The sequence below is a fragment of the Thrips palmi genome, unplaced genomic scaffold, assembly GCF_012932325.1.
Source record: "Thrips palmi isolate BJ-2018 unplaced genomic scaffold, TpBJ-2018v1 HiC_scaffold_5, whole genome shotgun sequence".
NCBI classification, from domain to species: Eukaryota; Metazoa; Arthropoda; class Insecta; order Thysanoptera; family Thripidae; genus Thrips; species Thrips palmi.
Window position 1 is genome coordinate 17866937 of NW_023144632.1, and position 19740 is coordinate 17886676.

Sequence of the window (19740 nt, forward strand, 5' to 3'; positions counted from 1 at the left end):
CCAAACATTTTTTTAAAACTTTATTGACAATAATCATAGCTGCAAGTAACACACAACAAACACTTAGTCAACACAACAGAAATCAAACAAAGAGAAACTTATACTTGATCATAAGTTATTGGTAATTCATTAAGTCTAAGCCAAAGCTGTTTCCTAAAGGATTTAAAATATCTACTGGCTTACTTCATAAGGGTTTTAAATCAGAAGGAGCCTTGAGGGGACTACTTGCCATACCAAGTATGCTATGCTGCTAGAAGCTTAAGTCAGGACATGTAATCCACTTAAATAATTAGCTCTGAGTTGCAGATGAAGAAAGATGGGTATCCTAACAGTATAAATTTCTTACTCCTTTCCCAAGTTGTAAAGACGTGAAACCACTTAAGAACACGGCAGTGAGATGAGATGTTTTGAGAAATCGCAGCTCTCGGACAATGGGCCCATTCATGATCTATAGGCACAGTAGAATGGTAGAACAATGGACAAGTGAATGAGCAGCCAGGAAAACTGCAAATTTCCAGCAAACTTGCAAATTTGAAGAAAAGAATCACTTAAATGCTGTAAAAGCAGTAAAGCAAAAATCTGCTTTTTCTTGGTCATGAGAGGCAGTGCTCACGTTACTACAGTTTTTAAAAAATCTCCACCAAAGACACATCTTCCTACTGAGTGTAGGAACCATCACCAAAAATAGGTGAACCAAATTTCTAACTCACAGTAAATTTGAAAACACTCTGCACACAGCAATGCACATGACAGCTACTATAATCAACCTGTGGACAAGCACATACTACCACGATAATCTTAAAATATTCTATGAGAAACTCCCTAAAAAGGAAACTCGCTAAAAAGTTCAATATATTTTCAATTCTAATAAAATACATTTTGAAAGCACTTCATTCTCAGTTGGGTTTTTGGTTCTTGCAAGAAATCTTTGACAAGTAAGGGAGTCAAACACTTCAAACATATCTCCACATTTTTGTATTTATGACCAATTCCTATGAGTATTGAGTTGGTGCTCAGCTCTCAACAAAAGTTGCCTCCAATACAAACCAGCACCTCCGTAAAATCTTGTTTTAATTTTCTTTTAATAAAATAAGCAACATACGACACATGTAACATGGTTATCAGAAACCTAGGTTGCTTTCAGAAAAAAAGGAAAGCAAAAATGGACAGGAAGAAGATAAAGAATCGGGCAGTGTCTGATATAGGCACAATAAAAGACTTTTTGAGCTTAACAGTTGTCTAATACTTTCTTCTTTGGGGATAAAGGATTGCAGATTGACTATTTGACATCCTTTTTTTCTTAACATATAATAAGACCTAAACAGAAAACTGCATATCCTGAACATTTCTTTAAACCTGTTAAGTAGAAATGCACAGAATATGCAGACATATGCCCCCAACATAAAATATAGTCATTTTAATATCTTCCCAACTTTTCATCACATTTTGTTGAGTATTCGTGAATTAATTTCAACCAATTGAAAAACCATGGAGAACAGTGAATTACTTATAAAATAACTTTTCTAAAGAAATCCCCTATCACAGGGTGTGAAATCACAGAACATTGTTTTGTCTGCCTGCCTTAAACACCATTTTACATATATATCAATCACAACAAAACCAAATACCAAATAGATCACCGATTAGTTGATGTAACAAATGGAAAGATATCTGAAAAGAGAGTAACACAGATAATTTCTTTTGAACCAAGTCTAAAATTCTTACTGTAAGGAGATTCAGAGTAACTAATGCAAATCCTATTTTAATTCTTGGTTTGACACAAAAGATAGGGATAGCACCTTAATTAAAGCAAGAAGCAATATTATTTGATATTAAGAAATGAAGACTCGTTCTCAAATTGCATAATTCACCACTATACAACAAAGAAAGGTGTTTTAGTTGAGGAATTATAGCACCCAAAAACACCAATTTTCTCAGAATTTAATCTGCACACTTGAAAACATTGCTCAAAGTTTGTCAAATGAGGATGACACAGGCTTTTCATCTAGTGTGTGTTGCATGTTTAGGGATGAACCATGTCACTAAATTACATCATGGTGAGCACAATCCTTGTTCAACATGATGCAACAATATTAAAGAACGAGGACACCTTAAGACAAACTAGTGCCACAACACATTGATCACTTGTCATTATCTCTGTTGCCTTTACACACTATGAACTCATAATGAAAATATTTCCAGTGCATAAAGTCAAGTGCATTATCTGCACAAATAATATTGAATACAAAGGAAATGACTACAACAACATTCCACCACCACCCAATACCAAAACGTAGTGGGGTAAAAGATCGAGCACTTCAGCAAAATGTTTCCCATATGCAGAATGATCAGGAAATTAATTGCTCTTCCTGAAAGAAAGAAATCGGTGAACATTTGTATAACTATCTAGAAATCACTTTTCAACAGCTTCTTATTAACATAGTGCAGTCCTCTTAGAGATGAACTGCTTCACAAAAATGTGAAATATTGATTATGATATCATTTAGCAATAACTCTTGCATTTTTTACATTTGTTAAAAATTATTTGTATTTGATAGAGACATTGAAACTATCCAGCTGCTAGCATGACTAAACTCATTCCACATCTTCCGATGAGTGAGGTAGAAGAGAATGCAAGTATACTTGGTGATCAAGAAGATAATTTTATAGTTGGTGGCAAGTAAAATTATCAACTTGGAAAAGAGTAATTTGAAAAATTGATTTTTAACAAAGAGTGACAAATAATTTAAAGATGCGCTAAAGCACAAATTCTCAATCATTAAATAATGAAGTAAGAGGCAAGTAAATAGCACATATAAATGAGGGCAGATGGGCAGTAGTCATAGATAGACCAACTCTAAACAAGATCACCACAATGGCATTCCACACACAATATCACAATTGACAGCTGCTGGGGCTGAGTTTTCTGAATATCACACTTAAACTGTAAAGTGATGACAGCTGTGCGGTCAGGTTCATAATTTCTGTGACAGCGCTAACAGCAGCTCTGTCCTTTGCTCTGTGAACAAACAGTCAGAAAACAAAAATGCCTGCCACAAATTAAGAACATATCTTCTTTATTTTGGAGCTGGACAGTAAAGAAGTTTTCTTCTTTTTGGTGGAGGACTAGCCGGGATTGCTGCAACAAAAATTAAAATGAGAAAATGCTTGAAAAATCTTTAACATGAAAGTACTGAGAAGGGATGCAATACTTACCCAAAACATCACTAATCAAGCAGAATCACAGGGAAAAGAACTTGAGGAAAGCATGAGGTGGTACAGGAACATGGAGTGAGCTTTTGTCAACTGCCTCTAATTTCTCTTGGAAACTAGGGTCCTGATCAGCAATGCAGGGGTGCCCAATCGACTTCCAGAAGAGGCAGCAACAATTGCGACACAGCTGTATCATTTCTGGGTAGTCTTCTCTCAAACCGTAAGATCTAAAAGAAACATAAAAATGTAACCATGTTTTTTGTTTTTGTTTTTTTCAAAGGAGCTGGAATGCTGCTTAGCCTTCAGGGGACAATCAGAACATTTGTCCAACTTACTTCCGGAGTTTGTGGTAGACCTTTTTCCAGTCTGCACAGTCTCCAGTTTCTATCTCCAGAAGTGTGCCATCTTTGGTAGAAATAGTTGATTCATCTTGGTTTTCTCTGGCTCTAAGAGCCAAGTGCTGTTGCTGCTTTTCTAGGAGTTGCTTATCCTGCTTCCGAATTTTTTCTAGAACACAGTTGATTTGTACATCTGTAAAGTGGAAAGAGCACAGCTCCCGCCAAATACGTTGCTCACTGCTAAGACTCTGCATGACAGAGTACGCTTTACTGCTATTTTCAAGATCTTTATGATCTGCTAGTCTCAGTAATATTTCTCTGACACATTCTTCAGGCAAATTTTGAAGTTTGGGGTACATGTCATCATGTGGCTGGAAAAAAAGCAAATCACCAGATTATACAACTGAAGTGGTTAAAGCACCACTGTCATCAAATCATCACATATGACCATATTATTTTTACTGGTAAAGCTTGCATCAATTAAAAACAATCATCATTCAATCAACAATAGCTCACCTCTCTGATTTCTATGGTGTTGGCAATTGACAGAATACGGTCGATGGATTGCAAATGCTGTTCCCACAGGCGAGTGCTCCCAAGAGGATGACCCCAACAGGCACAATCAATCATGGCCCGCAACTCTGTCAAGAGTTTTCTCAACATGTGCATATTTTGCTGACTGGCTGAAACTAAAAATAAAACATGATGAAGCATTTTTTATTGCTTTCGACAAAAGAATATTTTATGCACAGAAGAGCACTAAGAAAAGTAATTACCCTGATAAGCAACCTCCTCCAACATTGCAAATAACACTTTCTGAGCACAACCAGAGAGCATGCTCAGTTTCTGGGTGATGAGCAGATCCAGTAGTTTGCAAATGTAATGAAAACGTCTTCCATCATGCACTGCTGACCGAAAGTCAAGTCTTTTTAGAGCATCACTGAGCCCATTAAACCCTGCAATCTGTTTTGGAAAAGATGCACAAAATTAGTCATTTTATTCAATTTCATTCTTCTCAGGAAAAAAAATAATTAAATTGAAAAGGGGAAAAGAGCATGTTGATAAAGAATTGCTTAAATTATTAACTCAGTCTTTGATGGACTGTCAACACAGCATTTGATTCAACTTTCAACTCCAACATAAAATTCATAGTAAATAGTGTCAGATTTGCCTTTTGACCACTCAAAACTGTGGGAAGAGGGTAAAAATAATCTCACCTCTCTAGTGCATTTGACAGTTATGTGGCAGTGAGGTTGGATTGTGCCATCTGCAATTAAAAATTAGTCACTTAAAAATTTAAGCTGAAGGAAGATTCTTCCAATTTGGGTAGTTGGGTATGCTGCTACCTTGACTGTTTGTTCTATTGACAACAACTTTCAGATCAACACGATTGTTGCCATCCATAAAAACAGCTGTTCCCTGCTCTTCAACTTGCATGTTTTCCTTATCATCTTCATCTAGGCTGCTTGAACACCTGAAAAACAGACAAGTAATTACCTCTCACCAACTTCTAACTAATTTTTCACTTTTAAAATAAAACAAGATGTAAATTTTTTCAAAACAATATGTCAAATCCAATTCTTACCATCCCTTAGGAATATTTTCACTGAATGGTTCATCAGTGCTGAAATCAGTAATGCCTGCTGGGTTGAATCTATAACAAAATTTTAAATTTTACAGTGTACACTCATAAAATGTTCCATGAAACAGTCAACATGTTCTGCAAATCAAGAGGTAATGTCATAAATGAAAATATTTTGTTTAGAAAACTATGTTTTTCTCAGATACCTCAGAAAAGACAACACAAAAGGGTTCATTCAGAGGGGTCTTATTGAAGGGGTTCAATGAAGAACAAAGAAGACTAATAACAGTAGAGGACAAGGATAGAGAAATAAAGGCACAACAGTCTGCATTTGAAAAGGAAACAAACGAGGAATTTGCCTCGAGTGATTGGCGTGAGCGCGTGAAACCCTTCAGGGAAATCCACTCTGGCAAGAGACGAAATGAGAAAGTGGGCTATTGATTGAGTCACAATCAGCTGTGATGGTAAACAAACAAGAAACTTGCCTTGAATCCATATTTCCTGGAGCGCAGCCCAAAATTTGCCTTCCACACTCCAGAATTTTCTTTTTCTCCCATCCTTCTTCAGTCTTGACCCACTCCTCCCCAGGCGAACGCCAATCTTTCGAAATGAAAGGCATATTTGTGAATTTTAGTCGCGACGATGTTGAGTCCGTTGCAGAACGTCCTGGTCCTGAACCTTCCCCTACCCTGTGGTCTTGTTTTCGGGCTGTCATCGAAACTCCGCCTCGACTTCCCTTCTTTTTCCCTCGCGTGCGTTGCGTGCGATAGAGATAGACACAGAGACTTCAGACGCCCCTCATGCGACGGGCCTACCGCGCATGCCTCGGGGCTCGGGGCTTTGTTGCTTTAAAGGATGCTGCTTCAAAATTGTAGCCACGGCTATTTTCGTCGAAAATTAGGGAAACTAGCACGACCAAACTTAAAGCTAAGGTGTCGGAAGGTGGAGGCTGGCTTGGCCTGACAAGCGACGATTTGGAGGAAAGGACAGGAAGGGGTGGGAGAGGGGGAAGGCGGGGGTAGGCGCGAGTAGGCGCGAGAGGCGGTCATAAACAAAACAACCGCGCCACCTCCTTCTCCTACGCGGGAATTTCAAATCACGTCACAACGAACGCCTTGAATAAACCTGTATTTTCATAGAATTAGGATCGCGACTTCCTGCAATCGTCCCCTTTGTTACGGTGAATGGGAATGGAATTTGTCTGGGGCCTTGCATGCGCACAAGGCATCCGCTGGCGACGCTGGCTGCACATTCGCCCACAGCGCCGTGTTGTTTGTTTGTGTTTTGTGTTTGCGGTGATCCAGGAGGTCATGGCGGAGGCAAAGCGCAGCGGCCGCGGCACAGTTCGCGCTGCTTAGATTGGAATATGTGGAAAAATGGACATATCGGACAAAAACTTAAGTAGATTGAATCAGTCGTGCCGCCTGTGCCTTGCCGAAGATGGATTGATGGTGCATTTATTCGGTGAAGAAACCTGTGGACATAAGATATCCCTGCCTGAAAGGATACTGTATTGTACCACAATTGAGGTTAGGTGGCTAGGCTAGGGTAGGCTTACGCATTCGCACCCCGATATACCCGTTTACAAACTGCAATTTGTATTATTTAACGCCCATAAGTAAAGGTAAGACCTATGTAAACAATACGCAAGTATTTATAATCCAAAATTTATACACAAATTAGCTCTAACGGTCACATTTCTCTTGAGTAGTGTTTGGTTCTGTCCAAGGACATTTGGTCATTGAATTACTTCTGAGCACATATTTGTATAAAATTGTTGCCTCTGTGTTGTTATGATTCAGAACTGATCATCTGTGGGTGGACCTTCCCTGTTCTCTTTCCTTTTATCGAAATTTATAGAGATTGACGTGCCTCCTTGTAGGAACAAGCAGCTTGACAGAAACGGCTAGCTTTCCTTCAGTTTCATTCAAGCCGAGTTATTTTATTAAAATTTTTACTGACCGTCAGGTTACGCTCTTAATCATTTTGTATCCTTGTGACTTCCCACGTTCTCTTAATTTAAATTCTATTTGGTCTTGGAAGGAAAGAAAACAACTTGAAGTTCTGAATACCAGTTTTATTTTTAAACCTAGTTCGGGGCATTTCAAGACTTTTTTTAGACAGAAACATTGTGTTTCTACATACTTGTTAGTGTATGTAAAGTTAATCTCTAACTGATTGTCAATTTTATGCCGAAATTTTGGTGATGTCACTTTTATTCTGTTTGCTTTTTAATTGGCTCATTCATTTTCTAAAGTTGCATTAAAGGTTGCTTTACACCTTTTTTTCTCCATCACCATTCATTATTTGTAATTCTGGTTTTAAAATATTAATACTTTCTCTGTCAAATGATCCTTTCTTTCGTTTTTTATCACCACCCCCTCAGCTTAGGTCTTTCTATTCGGTGCATATAATTGCTAAGCGTATTGCCTTTACATGCTCGGCATGTTGGACAAAAGTGTGGAATAAAGGTCTGTGCTTAAACAACTGCTTCCAAATTTCAACATTTGGCTTTTCATGCTTGGGTTTCTTTTCTAACACAGCTTTTCCTTTTTAATCCATTTGCAGTGTATAATAACCCTTAACCATAATTTCATTTAAGTTTATGATTGCTTTTGACTAAACAATTTTGCCATACTTGTCAATCAAAAAAAATGAAGTTTTACCTTTCCTTTATGGGCCTATTTTCTATTTCTTCTGTAGCGCATTTTGTGTGAATTCTTTTTCTTGTAACTTGTTAAAATGTCGGTGAGTTGCAACAGCAGTACTTGGGTGACTTTTCTTGTTGTTTTACCTTTGTTTTGGATCAATGTCAGGCCTAAATAATTATTATGTAACGTTCAGTACCCTTGCTTTGAGGATTGCACTTTTTTATGAGCTCTTTGAGCTTCATCTTTGTAGTTACCTTAACAAGATGCTATCATCATTTTTATGTAATGATGTGAAACTAGCTAACATCACTGTGAGCTTCATGGAAAGGGTTGCATGTGTTTGAATCGGTCGCTTTGCACTTAAAAATTTTGGTTCTGCCTCCCCCCCTCCCCTTATTTAATATAATTAAATAATCTGCCAATGTTCATGAGTCTGATGCATGTTCTCTATCACACTTTGGTATGTTAAGGGATTTATATAGTTCCATGCCTTATTGCCAATGTTCAGGAAATGGAACCTCGGTTGCAAGCAGACAAGAATTCACTATTATTAAGTATCTCCAGTTGATGGTTTCCCTTTTGTTTTTTCTCTTCAGGTCAAGGCTAATGATGGATTGCCTGTGAATATTTGCCACCGCTGCATCTATCGTGTAGATACATTTTATGAATTTCGGTCAAATTGTCTACGAGTTGATGCTGCACTCCACACCTTTTGCAATGATATTAAGTCCACAGTAAGTTCCATCTCTTTTGCACGCATTTATTGTCAAAATTCTTGTTTGTTTCTTAAAAGTAATGGTCATAATTTTCTCTTTACCAGGCCAAGGATCAGCCTAGTTTGGGTGAAGGTTGTCAGCCCTCAACAGTAAGAGTCATGATTTCTAAACATTACCTAGCCTTGTGCATGGCTATTTCTTATTTTTAAATAAGACATTGGTTTATCTTTGTTTAAGGGGTTTAGGTCTTATGTCATGTTTATCACTTTTCAGGACAAGTCATTGTCTCTGGATGAACCTCTAAAATCATCTGCTCAACAAACATCAGCAGATGATGAGGCTTTGATACAGACATGTCCTGAACAAGAGGGTGAAGTGGATGGATCAAGTGACAGTGAGTCCAAACTGCCACAGGTTCACAATCAAGAAAAAGAAGTGAGTGAAGCTTCCTCAAGTGAGTTGGATGAAACATTGAAACAGCAAGATTGTTTCAAGAAGAGTAGTGAAGTGACCTTAGATAGAGTCAGTGAAAAAGAACTTTGTTTAGAAATTGATATGAGTGCTAAAGATTCCAGAATGGGGCCTTCAAACAAGCCGTACCACTGCCCTCACTGCAACAAGCCCTTCACTTACAAAGCAAGGTTGGCAGCTCATATCAAAACGCATGGAGAGAGTCAAGTTTATCAAGGAGATGGCATGTCTCAAATTCAGCAGCAGTCTATGCAGCAACCCATGCAGCAGCAACCTATCCAATCTGTCTCTCCTCAAACATCGCAACACAGTTTGCAACATCCTCTTCAACAGCAGTCGATTCAACATCAATCCATGCAGCAGTCGCCTTTGTCATCTCAAATGCAAGCAATGCAACAGCAGCCCTTGCAGTCTCAAATACAGACCCAAGCTATCCAGCAGCAGCAACAGCCTATGCAATCTCAAATGCAGACACAAGGCATTCAACATCATGTTCAGCATCAACTGTCTCCTGGTGGTAATTCGTATCCTTCACAGCAGCATGCTGGTCCTTACGTCATGCCACAGCAAGGTTCAATCCCACAGCAGTATATGTCTCAACAGTCAATGAACCATGGATCACCTAGAGTTTCTGGCCAGCCAATGTCACCATTGCATTCCATGCCTTCACAGCACCACTCAATGCAGCAGATGCATCATCTTCAACAGCAGCAGCAGGTGTCAATGCAACATCAGGTGTCAATGCAGCAGCAGATGAACATGCAGCATCAGCATCATCAGTCAATGCAACAGCATGCTTCCATGCAACAGCACTCAATGCAACAAGTTGCTATGCAGCAACAAGGAAATATGCAGCAACATCCAATGCAACATCAAGTCTCATTGCAACATCCACAAGGTATGCATCAACAGCAAATGCAACAGCAATCCCCTCAACAAAACATGCAACAGCAGCAGATGATGCAACAGCAGCAGCAACAACAGCAGCAGCAGCAGCAACCAGTGCAAACCTACGATGGACGGATGTATGACATGAACTACATGCCCGAGACTCCAGGTACCCCTCCAAGCAGTGGTAGTGAAAGTACTTACAGCTGTTCTTCATGTTCTGCTTCATTCATGAACCCATGGATGTTGGCTGACCATGTGCGAAGTAGATGTTGTGACCCAAATGTTTCCTATAATTGTGACAAGTGTTATTCTCAGTTTGGATCATTCAATGATCTAGAACAGCACAAGCTGTCTAGATCCTGTGAAAATCAAGTTCCAAGCTACTATGACGCTTACACTCCACCCCCAAGTCACTATGGAATGTACGCTCAACAGCAGCATCAGCAGGACTATTCAAGTGGTGGTGAAATGATGGACTCAAGGAACACTCCATCCCCGTGGAATGTTATGCCCACACGTAGCCCAGGCAGTGTGGGAACTGGTGGGAGTTCGCGGTCAAGAGTGGTACGGCAAGACAGTTATTCTACAAGATCTCCTCAACTAGGAACTATGGAGGAATTAGAAAAATTTGCCATGAGCAACACTGTCGTGACATCTCCCCTAGAACCACTGGCGTCTCCCAGTTTGACTGAACCACTTGCGTCTGCTCCTTCACCTTTAGACCCCGAAAATAGTGTACAAAGTGTGCAGAGTGTGCAAAGTGTTCAGAGTACTCACAGTACTCAAAGCAGTGGAAGTGGTAGCTGTGGACCACGTTCAAATTTAAATTTTAATTCCAATTCCAATGCACGTTTTGGTGGTCCAAACTTCTGTGGAGGTAATGTAAATTCTAACTATGGCACTACAAATGCAAATTCACCATTTATTGGTGGCAGTGCGCAAGGTTTCAACAATATGTGTCAGAACTTTGGCAACTCTTCACCTAACCAGAACTTTGGTAATAGTATGATGATGCAAAATCCTCCTTTTAGTAATAATGGGAACTGCTTTCCAGACTCTGTCTCAAATGCTTCAGCCAATCCTCAAAACATGAATTTTATTGAAGAATCCAACTTGAGTTTTGGTAATAGCATTGGCTCTACCTACAGTAATAAGAAGTCTGTTAGTGAGTGCTCCTCTCCACAAGATTCAAGGCTCATGGAAGTGAATGCTAACACCAAGTTTTGTGATGACATGAACTCACACTTGCTCGGTCAGAAAGATGGTGTGATGGCAGATAGAATAGGCAGTCCAAACATGGGATATTCTGGAAAATCGAGATTGAATGAAGAGCTTAATATCAATATTAATGATGCCCTTTCTGGTTCGTGTCCTGAAATGCTTCTTGCTACCTCACCTGGTTCAAGCAAAGGTTGTATGGGTGGTGACAACCCTTACTCCTGTCATGTATGCAAAGCCAGTTTCGCCTCAAGAACCTTGTTCACAAATCACATGAAAACACATGCTCCTGACCGGCCTGTGAAATGCAGCTTATGTAACAACTCATTTCCTTCCACAGCTGCTCTGAAGTCGCATGTTGAGAGCGTCCATTCTGAAAGTGGCAGTGAAAAATCTCTCCATATTGTCCTTGATGACTCTCAAAGTCCAGGCAAACTAAATGTAAATGGGAACAGTGAAGATAGTGATGATGAACCTTTAAGTAAGCTGGTTGTGAAGCCTATTCCACCAGCCCCTAAAAGAAGAGGTAGAAAACCAAAAAATGCAGTTGAACCAGAAAATGGTGATAAATCACATGCATGCATTTATTGTGGAAAGTGTTTTGTTACAGCTGTTCGATTAGCTATTCATACAAAACTTCATACAACAGAAAAGCCTTTTAAGTGTGATCAATGTGACAAAGCATTTAGATCCCGCGCTCACCTTCAACGTCATGTAAAAACACATGCTGGGGACAAACCTTTCAAATGTGTTACTTGTAACAAGTCATTTACTGTTTCGATGAACCTCAAGATCCATATGCGCACACACACTGGTGAAAGGCCTTACCAGTGCAATTTGTGTAAAATGGCGTTCATTGGGTATTCTCACCTGTATAACCATCTTAAAACCCACTCAGATACACAAGGGCCGTTTACTTATACTTACTTCAACAAGGTGTACACCACAACAGGAAACTTTACATTGACAAAGAGAGAAAAAACTGCCCGAGGAAGAAATAAAGACAGAGATATAGAGAATGATCCTTCCAAAGTGGAAGAAAATGAACAAGTTAAAGGGTTACTTAAAAGCACTGGTAGAAAAAGAGGAGGGAAAGCCCGTTTCTATGAACCTGAACCGGAAGATGATGAGGAAGACGAAGTTGATGAGGAAGATGGAGAAGAGGAAGGGATCGAAACTTCAGAGGAGCCCTATGATTTTAAGTAATTAGTAAACTCTTGATTAAGGCTACTTGTGAATTAGGATAATATTTCAGTGTTCTCAGACAAGTGTACGTTCTCTTGCTTCTTTTCTGGACAGTCCCTTAGCTTTATTCTCTTAGTAAAAATCTTGACTGATTAGTGATGTTTAAATTGAGTTTTTGCAAGTGTTTTCTTCTTTTTATGTGATGTGTTAAAGGGCCATGAAATTCTGCCTCACAAGACTGGTGTAGTAGCCATGCAGTGATGAAGATTGCAGTGTGGAGCCTAGCAGCCACAAGGTCTTTGTGAAAATTACCTATGATGTTAAGGGACTGGTTAAATGCTACTGTACTTTTCCTCTTGTATTAGTGCTCAATGTCTGTAATTTTAAATACAGTAATTTTTTTGTGCAACAAAGACAAAACAAAAAAAAAAATGCAATAAAAAACACGAAGTTGTCGACTAGACTGCATGTTTTTGATTTACTGTGGTGAGTTGCCTTTAGTTCTTTTGTTGTGACTTTTTACATCTACAAGGCATTGTTAAATCTTACATTTTAGTTACTCAGTTTTTGTGTGGTTTTATGTGGTGCAAATTAATACAAGAAAGGCTGTTGGGGCTGTGATTCTATGGTTTACAAAAAGTGCTTTTCTTCAATTGTTTTTGTACTTGATGCCACTGGTTTAAAGGAAAGTTTTTATTTCTGTAAATCTGTTTAATTGTTTAAGTGCTCTCATTGTTGGTTGTAGCTTCTACAATTTAACATTCGACACTTTATGGTGTGCCTCTCACTTTCGCAATGGGTTGAGACACCTTTAAAAAAATGTGCAAGTTTGTATTTGTTGCATCTGATTGCTCAGTATGTGTTGATTGCTCAATATTATATTCAGTTCTTTATGCTCCTCTTTGATAAACGTTTGAAGGCAGCTACATCAGAACAATAGCACACCCTATTTTTCATGTACTTAATATCTGTACCTGATGAAGTATTTGATTGATTTTTATTTTTGCAAGTGTGATTTGTAATTTCACTTGACCCCTTCTTTTTTAAATTTTGAGTTAAGCTTTTTTCTGTTGACTTTGGAGGCCTATATTCATCATGCTTGTCATGATTGTGAGTCAACTGGAGATATTGTCTTCTGCTTGTTAGGAAACTACTACCTGTTCTTTTTCTCAGTCAGAAATGCGGTCAAAAATAATACTCTTCCTACTTAATTTTTTGTTTTCTTTTTGAAGTTTTAAATGTGCTCGTTTGCATTTGTTTGATGAATTTACATCCCTTTAGCACTGTGTTGTGGTGAAATGCACTTTTACTGCCCTTATTCTTGCCCACATTGTTTTACATGGCACAAACATTTTCTTGGTAATCCCATCCTGAAATTGAATTTTCATTTTGTTTATTGACTAATTTTCAGTTCTCTTTTGGAAGGGTTCAGCCATAGTATGGTTCATGCAAAGTCTTCTGAGTGCCATCAACTAAGATCTTTATCAAGATCAAATTTCATGATAAAAAGTATTTTCAAAGAATCCACTACATTCTTTGTTGTGTGGTTACCATAGTAAGAAAGTCTTGTTCGTTAAGTCTTCTGCAGGAGAAACCGTCTGTTAACTGAGGTTCAATAATGTGTGCCAGTGTTTTTGGTGAGGGTTTGCTTAGTTCTTAAGACATTTCTGTTTAATTTTGTGTGTGATAAATGTGGCCTAAGAAGCAATAACAATGCTGTTCATGACAAATTCACAAAATGGATGAATGATCAAATTGATGAAGCATTGGCTTTTTTTGGTCTGCTTTCATGTGGGTTATTCAATTGGCCATATGTTATCTGTCCTTTTAATTGTGTGCCTATTGTTGATGGAAACTGTGATGTCACCTTACACTCAGAGTTACTGTTAAATCTTCTTGGGCCTTTTTTTTTCTTTTAATTTTTTTGCATTTTAATAATATTTTAACAATGCCTGTATTATACTTCTCAGCCTGAAAAAGTGATCTGAAATTGATACTTAATGTATTGTAAGTTGTAAGTCTCATACGTAATATGCAAAGACATTGTTTTTACCCCTGTCACTTTTCTAAATCTCATATCCATTTATTGGCCTTGATCACTTCTCATTTAGCTAGCCAGAAGAACTGACATTTGTTGTTATTCTCGTACTAAATCTCAATCGTTATTTGTTTATTATTTTTACTTAATAGAAAGGGACCAGATGAAGTCAGCAGTCAAGATCCATTTAGCTCAGCTTTGTCTGGTCCTTTCAAAAATAAGTGTTGCCTCTTCAGTCTGATTCTTGTCTTTGCTTTTGATATGATTTTCAATATTTTTGTTAACAAAAGTAGTTCCTTGAGCATGGTTGTGAATTTTATGAGCCTCTTGCCTTTTTGTTTTTCTGTGTAATGTTTTCTTTCCTGTTTGTTCCTTTCTCATTGCAGAATAATTTCATATCATCTTTTTTCAGCTATATATATACTTATGTATAATTGTATATCATTTTCCATGTGTATGTATTTGTGGAATAGGGCCCTTTTAATTTCATTTTATTAACTAATTAATTCTTTCACCATTGATAACAGAACTAAGGCTGTCCATTGGCCTATTCGTACTATCTTGATGTATAAACCATTGCCTTTTATTATAGGTCTTAAGACATTCATGTTTATGGTTGTGGGATTTTTTTTTTAATTGTAAATAAAATACTTTGTGTGATCTGACATACAATTTGTAAATAGACAAACAAGATGAAAAGACAGCCTTAGTACAAATCATGTACATACATTCTTCATTTTAAGTTGTTTTATTGTGTGTGTGTATATGACCAAATGGTGCTCATAATGTTAGCTTCCTGTCTTCTTTTATATGTGAGATTCTATTGATCTGATATACAGTAAGAGTTAAGTTAGGTGATGTATACCCATGCTGGATATTGATACCCTGTTTCTTTGGTTCAGCCATCCCTCATATGTCATTCCAGGTTGTGCTATGTATTTTATAGATTTTCTTGCTATGTCTGAATGTCAACCTTCATTATCTTATGTCTTGCGTGTTCCGTACTTAGAGTTATGGAGTGAACCCCTAGTCATGTTGCAATTTTTATCCCTGTTGACTATTTCTTTGCCCTGTGTTTGTATTGCTCTTTGAGAGTCTTGTCCTCTTTACTTATGTTGTAACACATAAGATATGACATAGCAAGATAATCTGCCAAACTCTGTAAAATTTGCTCACAGCTTCAATTTGTCAGCAGAATTTTTGTAATTTGTAATCTGTTTTTTGAACAAACTTTGTTTTTTCTTGCCATTTTTGTGTCTATTTCTATGAATCAAAACATTGCTTTAGCTGTTTGCTTTGCCCCAAACACATGGTGCATGGTGGTTTATTGTAAGATGTTTGTTTGTTATTTCACATTCAGTGTTTCGCTATAAAATGTACGATTTGTTTTTAATTATTACTTTTTTTTGTTATATCCTCTGTACCTTTACATCACCAAGAAGTATATTTGTTAAGACATTTTTACTCCCTCCATGTCTCCTCCCTGTTTTTTCAATCTGTTTTCCTTGAAGTTGTGTTTTGAAGATTCTGTGTTAATCTTTATTCTTGCCCAGATTTTGTTACACTATTTGTATTGCAGTCTTTTTCTTTGAAGCTGTCAATTATTTTACTGATTATTAATGTTAAGTACTGCAGAATGGAAGCCCAGGTCTTTAAAATTACCCAAGGTGAATAAATGTTTCAGCAAGAAAACTGTTTTATTTCATTGCCCTAGTTTCCTTATTTTAATTATGGAAGTGAATGCCATGGCTGTTGCCTCTGACAATTGGTAGGTGGCACAGTTTAGTTGAGTTAGTAACATCATACAGAGCAAGAAAATCAGGGCATAGAGTCCAGCTGAATGACTGCCTTGTCAGGAAAAGGTTTTGGGAAGCGGAAATTAAGGAATGGTTTGTAGCAAAATCTAAATTTATGTATTCGTTAATTGGAGTATCATGGCTGCAAGTTGATTTATTTTCAAAAAAGAAAATTTTAGTTCACTTGTTATTGATTGGTTTTGTTGACTGTCTTCACAAGTCATTACGGATGACTCATTTGAGCAACACGCTCCATCTGTCGTAATGCCTCTTTTAATTTTGAGACTAAATCTTGAAGCTCAGGCAAAGTGCACATAAACTGTACATCATCTTCTGAACTGTTTGTCATGCCTTCGGTTTTGAAATTCACTGCAACAATTGTGTTGGCTGCATGTTCACTACTGCTGGACTGAACAAAGTGCCAAAGATGGATCTGTTAGCAAAATCATGAAATTGATGAAAGAGACATTGTGAAATGCCAATTAAGTACCTTAATGTTGTGGAGAAGGCTCCATTTCACATCCACCACATGAGGAGGATGAAATCCCACATTTGCAAGCGAAACTTGAATATGAGGTAAAGCTTCGTTAAATGCAGTGGTGAGCTTTTTGCAGCGGTTGGCAGGCCAGTTTACTTTTGATTCTAGGAATGACTGCAATGAATCTGAGGAAACATCCATGCGAGCAGCCTCAACCAGTAATGCTAGGAGAGAAAAATGAGCCTCTTTCATGACATCTCCCTTCGACGAACCTGTTGCTAAACCTGCCAACATTATCAGTAAAAAGAAGTGTAACGAAAAAAAAATCACAAGGGTATTTATTATAGAGAGAGAAGAGTTAAGAAGAGAATAAGGCACATATTTTTGCAACTTTTTGATGAATAACGTACTTAAAAAGTTCAGCGACTGTGAATTTGATTGGGTTATGGTATTGACACCACAGACTAGTAACTTCGAAAACAAGTCCTCGTTTACCAGAGTCGAATTACCCAGTCGTTTCAGTCCTGACAAAACATCTGCACAAAGCCTTGTTTCCATTTTCTTGAAGCACTAGACCCTTAAAAGACACTTGTTCGTCTGCTCTGGTCTGCTGTTGTTGTTGATATCCGTTTGTCATTTGTCTAACCACTTACCGCTAACATTAGAAAAATTACTTTACGAAAAGAACACAATAAAATGGCCTTAATTTCATCTCTGGAGAGAAACTTTGAATGAAGTACTGAAACATACTCGTAAGAAAAAAAAATTTCAGAGTATTTCTGTTTTAGGGATTTAAATTACGTTTCAAGTCACCTACCCTCCATGAACGTAGGTTGTTAGCATTGTCTGTCATTGATGGCATGCGTGGAATGTGAATCCGGTTTGGGGGAGTGTTGTCATGGGTGTTGTCCCGAGGCAGTGTCGCTTTCCATTTCCTTGATATTTCTTCTCGTGAAGAGAGCCTGCGGGTTAATAACTGTAATTTTCTTAGACTATGAATCTTATGTGATTAAAATAGTCCGAAATGACAAAATTTAAATCAACCAAAACAGTGTTTGTGGAGATCAACAATGGCTCTAACCTGAATTTCACTGAAGTCGACCAGGTATGAGACTTTGGTTTTTTTTTTGAGGTAGCAGTTGATTTCTTTCCTTCTTCTTCCATCTCTTTAACATAGTTTCAAATTTCTCTTTTAATCACTATGACTCATTGCAATATAATATAATGTAATTCAAAATCTGACAGGCTGAACTACCAGATTTAGAGCGGAATAGTGTTCTCATTCAAGTGAAAGCTTGCAGTCTTTCAAGCTGGCTTCATTGTTGTGGAAATGTGGGAAAGGACCCGGCAACAGAAGTGCTATGTCAGGCCATTGGCAAGATTGGTGGCAATCCTAATAAATCGTGTAAATTGCCTGCCGGCCAGGACATAGCTGGAGTTGTAAAGGCTGTGGGCGAAGACGTGACCACACTGGCCAAAGGAGATTATGTTGTCGGTAAGTGGTACACAAAGCAGACTCAGAGACTTTGTTTCCCACCATTAAATCACATACCTTTATTTTGTTTCAGGTATTATTCCACTGGACTATGGACAGTCAGGTTGTGCTGATTTTGTAGTGTTACAAGAATTTGATGTGGGTGAGTGAACAAACATGTTTTAAAGATATGAAATCGGGCTTTTATGCTTTAATCTGTTTTAATGTTTCAAAAAAATCTTTTCAGTTCACATACCAGATGGGGTGAGCTTTGTCGATGCTGCTGGCTGTGTAGGGGATGCTGTCAAAGCATACATAGCCCTTCATTACATGGGCCGTCTTGGTGGATCTGATGATACAGGTGGGCTGATACTAGTGATGCTATTTCTCACTGCGACATTATGAAGAGGACAGTGGGGATTATTTCGGTTCTATTTGAGAGGTGGAAACCACCTGCTCGTTTCTACTCACCCAGTATCCTTTGCTGGCCTCTCATAAATTTTCCGCTCTCAATGATTTTAAATGGTTTTTCCCTTCTTTCTTTTTTATTTGATGTCTAGTTTTGGTACTGAATGGTGCCACATCTTTGGGATCAACATTGCTTCAATTAGCCCATCATTGGGGCGCCAGAGTCATGACCAGTTGTTCATCAAATGATGAGAAAACTTACATTCAGAGTTTGGGTGTGCCATTGTGTATGTATTTGCTCTTTACAATTTTTACAATTTGTAAATTTACTTAATTAAGCGTATTATTGTGGAATTTTTCTCGATTGCAGTGCAGGTTGTTGAGTTGAATGAGAAGAACCAAAGCCTGAAAGCTGCTTGCAATGCAGAAACAGGCAACTTGGGTGTTAATATAATTATTGACACAATTGCATCACTGCCCACACAAATGGTATTTGCAGTGTCCAACAAAATAATAAAAGAACACAAACTTCATTTTTCCTTATAACTGAGCACATAAAATTTATACTCTCTGTACTTTTGTTGTCAGGACTCAAACATTATTGAGGAAGAAAAGGTAGAGCCTTTGGTGCGTCCAACCAAACATGATATAATTTCTTGTTTAGCAGTCGGTGGACGTTGGGTGACATGTGAACCCAATCTCCAGGTTTGCTAATTATTTATCATTTTTGTTTTTATTTTTATTTTTTATTCTGTTGTAATTTTACTTAATTTGATCATTTTTCTTTTGATAGCTGGATCCCCCCAATTCCAAGCTGTTATTTTTAAGATGTGCCAGTGTGGGGTTCCTTTGTGAACAGGCTTGGATGTTATCTCACGCCCAGCAAGGCCGATATCAGCACATTCTAATGGACATCATGAGGAAAGTGGGAACGGGAATTATTCGGTAAGTAAAATGCTGGTGGCATTTTAACATTTTCCTGTGTACTGTTCTTTAATGTGATTTATTCCTCTTAGACCTAATATCCATCATACGGTGACATTTGATGGCGTTAAAGACGCATTAAAGCACCTGCCAAAAATCCGGGTAGGGAAAGTGGTTCTAACTTTGTAAGTTCTGTTGATGTGAAAAAACTACTTCATTCCTTGTCAAAGAATACTGATCACCTCAAACCATGATTTCAGACCAGATTTATTTGTTTTGTTTCTGTTAGTGTTTGTAATAAAGACCTTAAAAGCAAGTGATTGAATTACTGGTGATATTCCTGAGGCATGAAGGGTG

The 19740-nt window shown here is 38.0% G+C and overlaps 4 protein-coding genes across 5 annotated transcripts; 2 read left to right on the plus strand and 2 right to left on the minus strand.

Moving 5' to 3' along the window:
• Positions 1-5: 5 nt before the first annotated feature.
• On the minus strand, positions 6-6032 carry LOC117651086 (F-box only protein 32). The gene is made up of 9 exons (XM_034394831.1): positions 5619-6032; positions 5137-5205; positions 4898-5025; positions 4769-4818; positions 4328-4514; positions 4068-4240; positions 3549-3922; positions 3217-3440; positions 6-3139 (listed from the first exon to the last, which is right to left on the minus strand). The coding sequence occupies exons 1-8, from the start codon at positions 5846-5848 to the stop codon at positions 3242-3244; spliced, it is 1410 nt and encodes a 469-aa protein (XP_034250722.1). The 5' UTR covers positions 5849-6032; the 3' UTR covers positions 6-3139; positions 3217-3241.
• Positions 6033-6244: 212 nt separating this feature from the next.
• On the plus strand, positions 6245-15995 carry LOC117651072 (putative mediator of RNA polymerase II transcription subunit 26). 2 transcript variants are annotated; one of them, XM_034394805.1, is made up of 4 exons: positions 6245-6662; positions 8381-8518; positions 8605-8649; positions 8774-15995. In XM_034394805.1, the coding sequence occupies exons 1-4, from the start codon at positions 6510-6512 to the stop codon at positions 12284-12286; spliced, it is 3849 nt and encodes a 1282-aa protein (XP_034250696.1). In that variant the 5' UTR covers positions 6245-6509; the 3' UTR covers positions 12287-15995. The 2 variants fall into 2 exon arrangements, 1 of the variants encoding a protein (XP_034250696.1); XR_004588089.1 differs by lacking the exons at positions 8605-8649; positions 8774-15995 and having other exon boundaries at positions 6520-6757; positions 8381-8517.
• Positions 15996-16227: 232 nt separating this feature from the next.
• On the minus strand, positions 16228-17253 carry LOC117651100 (COMM domain-containing protein 3). Its single transcript, XM_034394857.1, has 3 exons — positions 16988-17253; positions 16590-16861; positions 16228-16508 (listed from the first exon to the last, which is right to left on the minus strand). Exons 1-3 carry the CDS (start codon positions 17133-17135, stop codon positions 16323-16325), a joined length of 606 nt encoding a protein of 201 aa, XP_034250748.1. The 5' UTR covers positions 17136-17253; the 3' UTR covers positions 16228-16322.
• A 185-nt stretch (positions 17254-17438) lies between these two features.
• LOC117651090 (quinone oxidoreductase-like protein 1) lies at positions 17439-19699 on the plus strand. Its single transcript, XM_034394836.1, has 9 exons — positions 17439-17682; positions 17823-18072; positions 18146-18214; positions 18299-18412; positions 18612-18746; positions 18830-18948; positions 19048-19164; positions 19253-19404; positions 19476-19699. Exons 1-9 carry the CDS (start codon positions 17602-17604, stop codon positions 19570-19572), a joined length of 1134 nt encoding a protein of 377 aa, XP_034250727.1. The 5' UTR covers positions 17439-17601; the 3' UTR covers positions 19573-19699.
• Positions 19700-19740: the final 41 nt, after the last annotated feature.

What these genes read in the sequence shown, in the direction of transcription:
- LOC117651086 (XM_034394831.1), bottom strand. Translation starts at nt 5,848, where the DNA reads ATGACAGCCCGAAAACAAGACCACAGGGTAGGGGAAGGTTCAGGACCA. An exon ending in CTGTCAAATGCACTAGAGAG is followed by an intron (nt 4,515 to 4,768) that starts GTGAGATTATTT and finishes TTTCCAAAACAG; the next exon opens with ATTGCAGGGTTTAATGGGCT. An exon ending in GTCTACCACAAACTCCGGAA is followed by an intron (nt 3,441 to 3,548) that starts GTAAGTTGGACA and finishes TGTTTCTTTTAG; the next exon opens with ATCTTACGGTTTGAGAGAAG.
- LOC117651072 (XM_034394805.1), top strand. Translation starts at nt 6,510, where the DNA reads ATGGACATATCGGACAAAAACTTAAGTAGATTGAATCAGTCGTGCCGC. An exon ending in TGTATTGTACCACAATTGAG is followed by an intron (nt 6,663 to 8,380) that starts GTTAGGTGGCTA and finishes TTTTCTCTTCAG; the next exon opens with GTCAAGGCTAATGATGGATT. An exon ending in GCAATGATATTAAGTCCACA is followed by an intron (nt 8,519 to 8,604) that starts GTAAGTTCCATC and finishes TCTCTTTACCAG; the next exon opens with GCCAAGGATCAGCCTAGTTT.
- LOC117651100 (XM_034394857.1), bottom strand. Translation starts at nt 17,135, where the DNA reads ATGGAAACAAGGCTTTGTGCAGATGTTTTGTCAGGACTGAAACGACTG. An exon ending in ACAGTCGCTGAACTTTTTAA is followed by an intron (nt 16,862 to 16,987) that starts GTACGTTATTCA and finishes TAATGTTGGCAG; the next exon opens with GTTTAGCAACAGGTTCGTCG. An exon ending in GCCTTCTCCACAACATTAAG is followed by an intron (nt 16,509 to 16,589) that starts GTACTTAATTGG and finishes CACTTTGTTCAG; the next exon opens with TCCAGCAGTAGTGAACATGC.
- LOC117651090 (XM_034394836.1), top strand. Translation starts at nt 17,602, where the DNA reads ATGACAAAATTTAAATCAACCAAAACAGTGTTTGTGGAGATCAACAAT. An exon ending in GAGTTTGGGTGTGCCATTGT is followed by an intron (nt 18,747 to 18,829) that starts GTATGTATTTGC and finishes TCTCGATTGCAG; the next exon opens with TGCAGGTTGTTGAGTTGAAT. An exon ending in GTGGGAACGGGAATTATTCG is followed by an intron (nt 19,405 to 19,475) that starts GTAAGTAAAATG and finishes TATTCCTCTTAG; the next exon opens with ACCTAATATCCATCATACGG.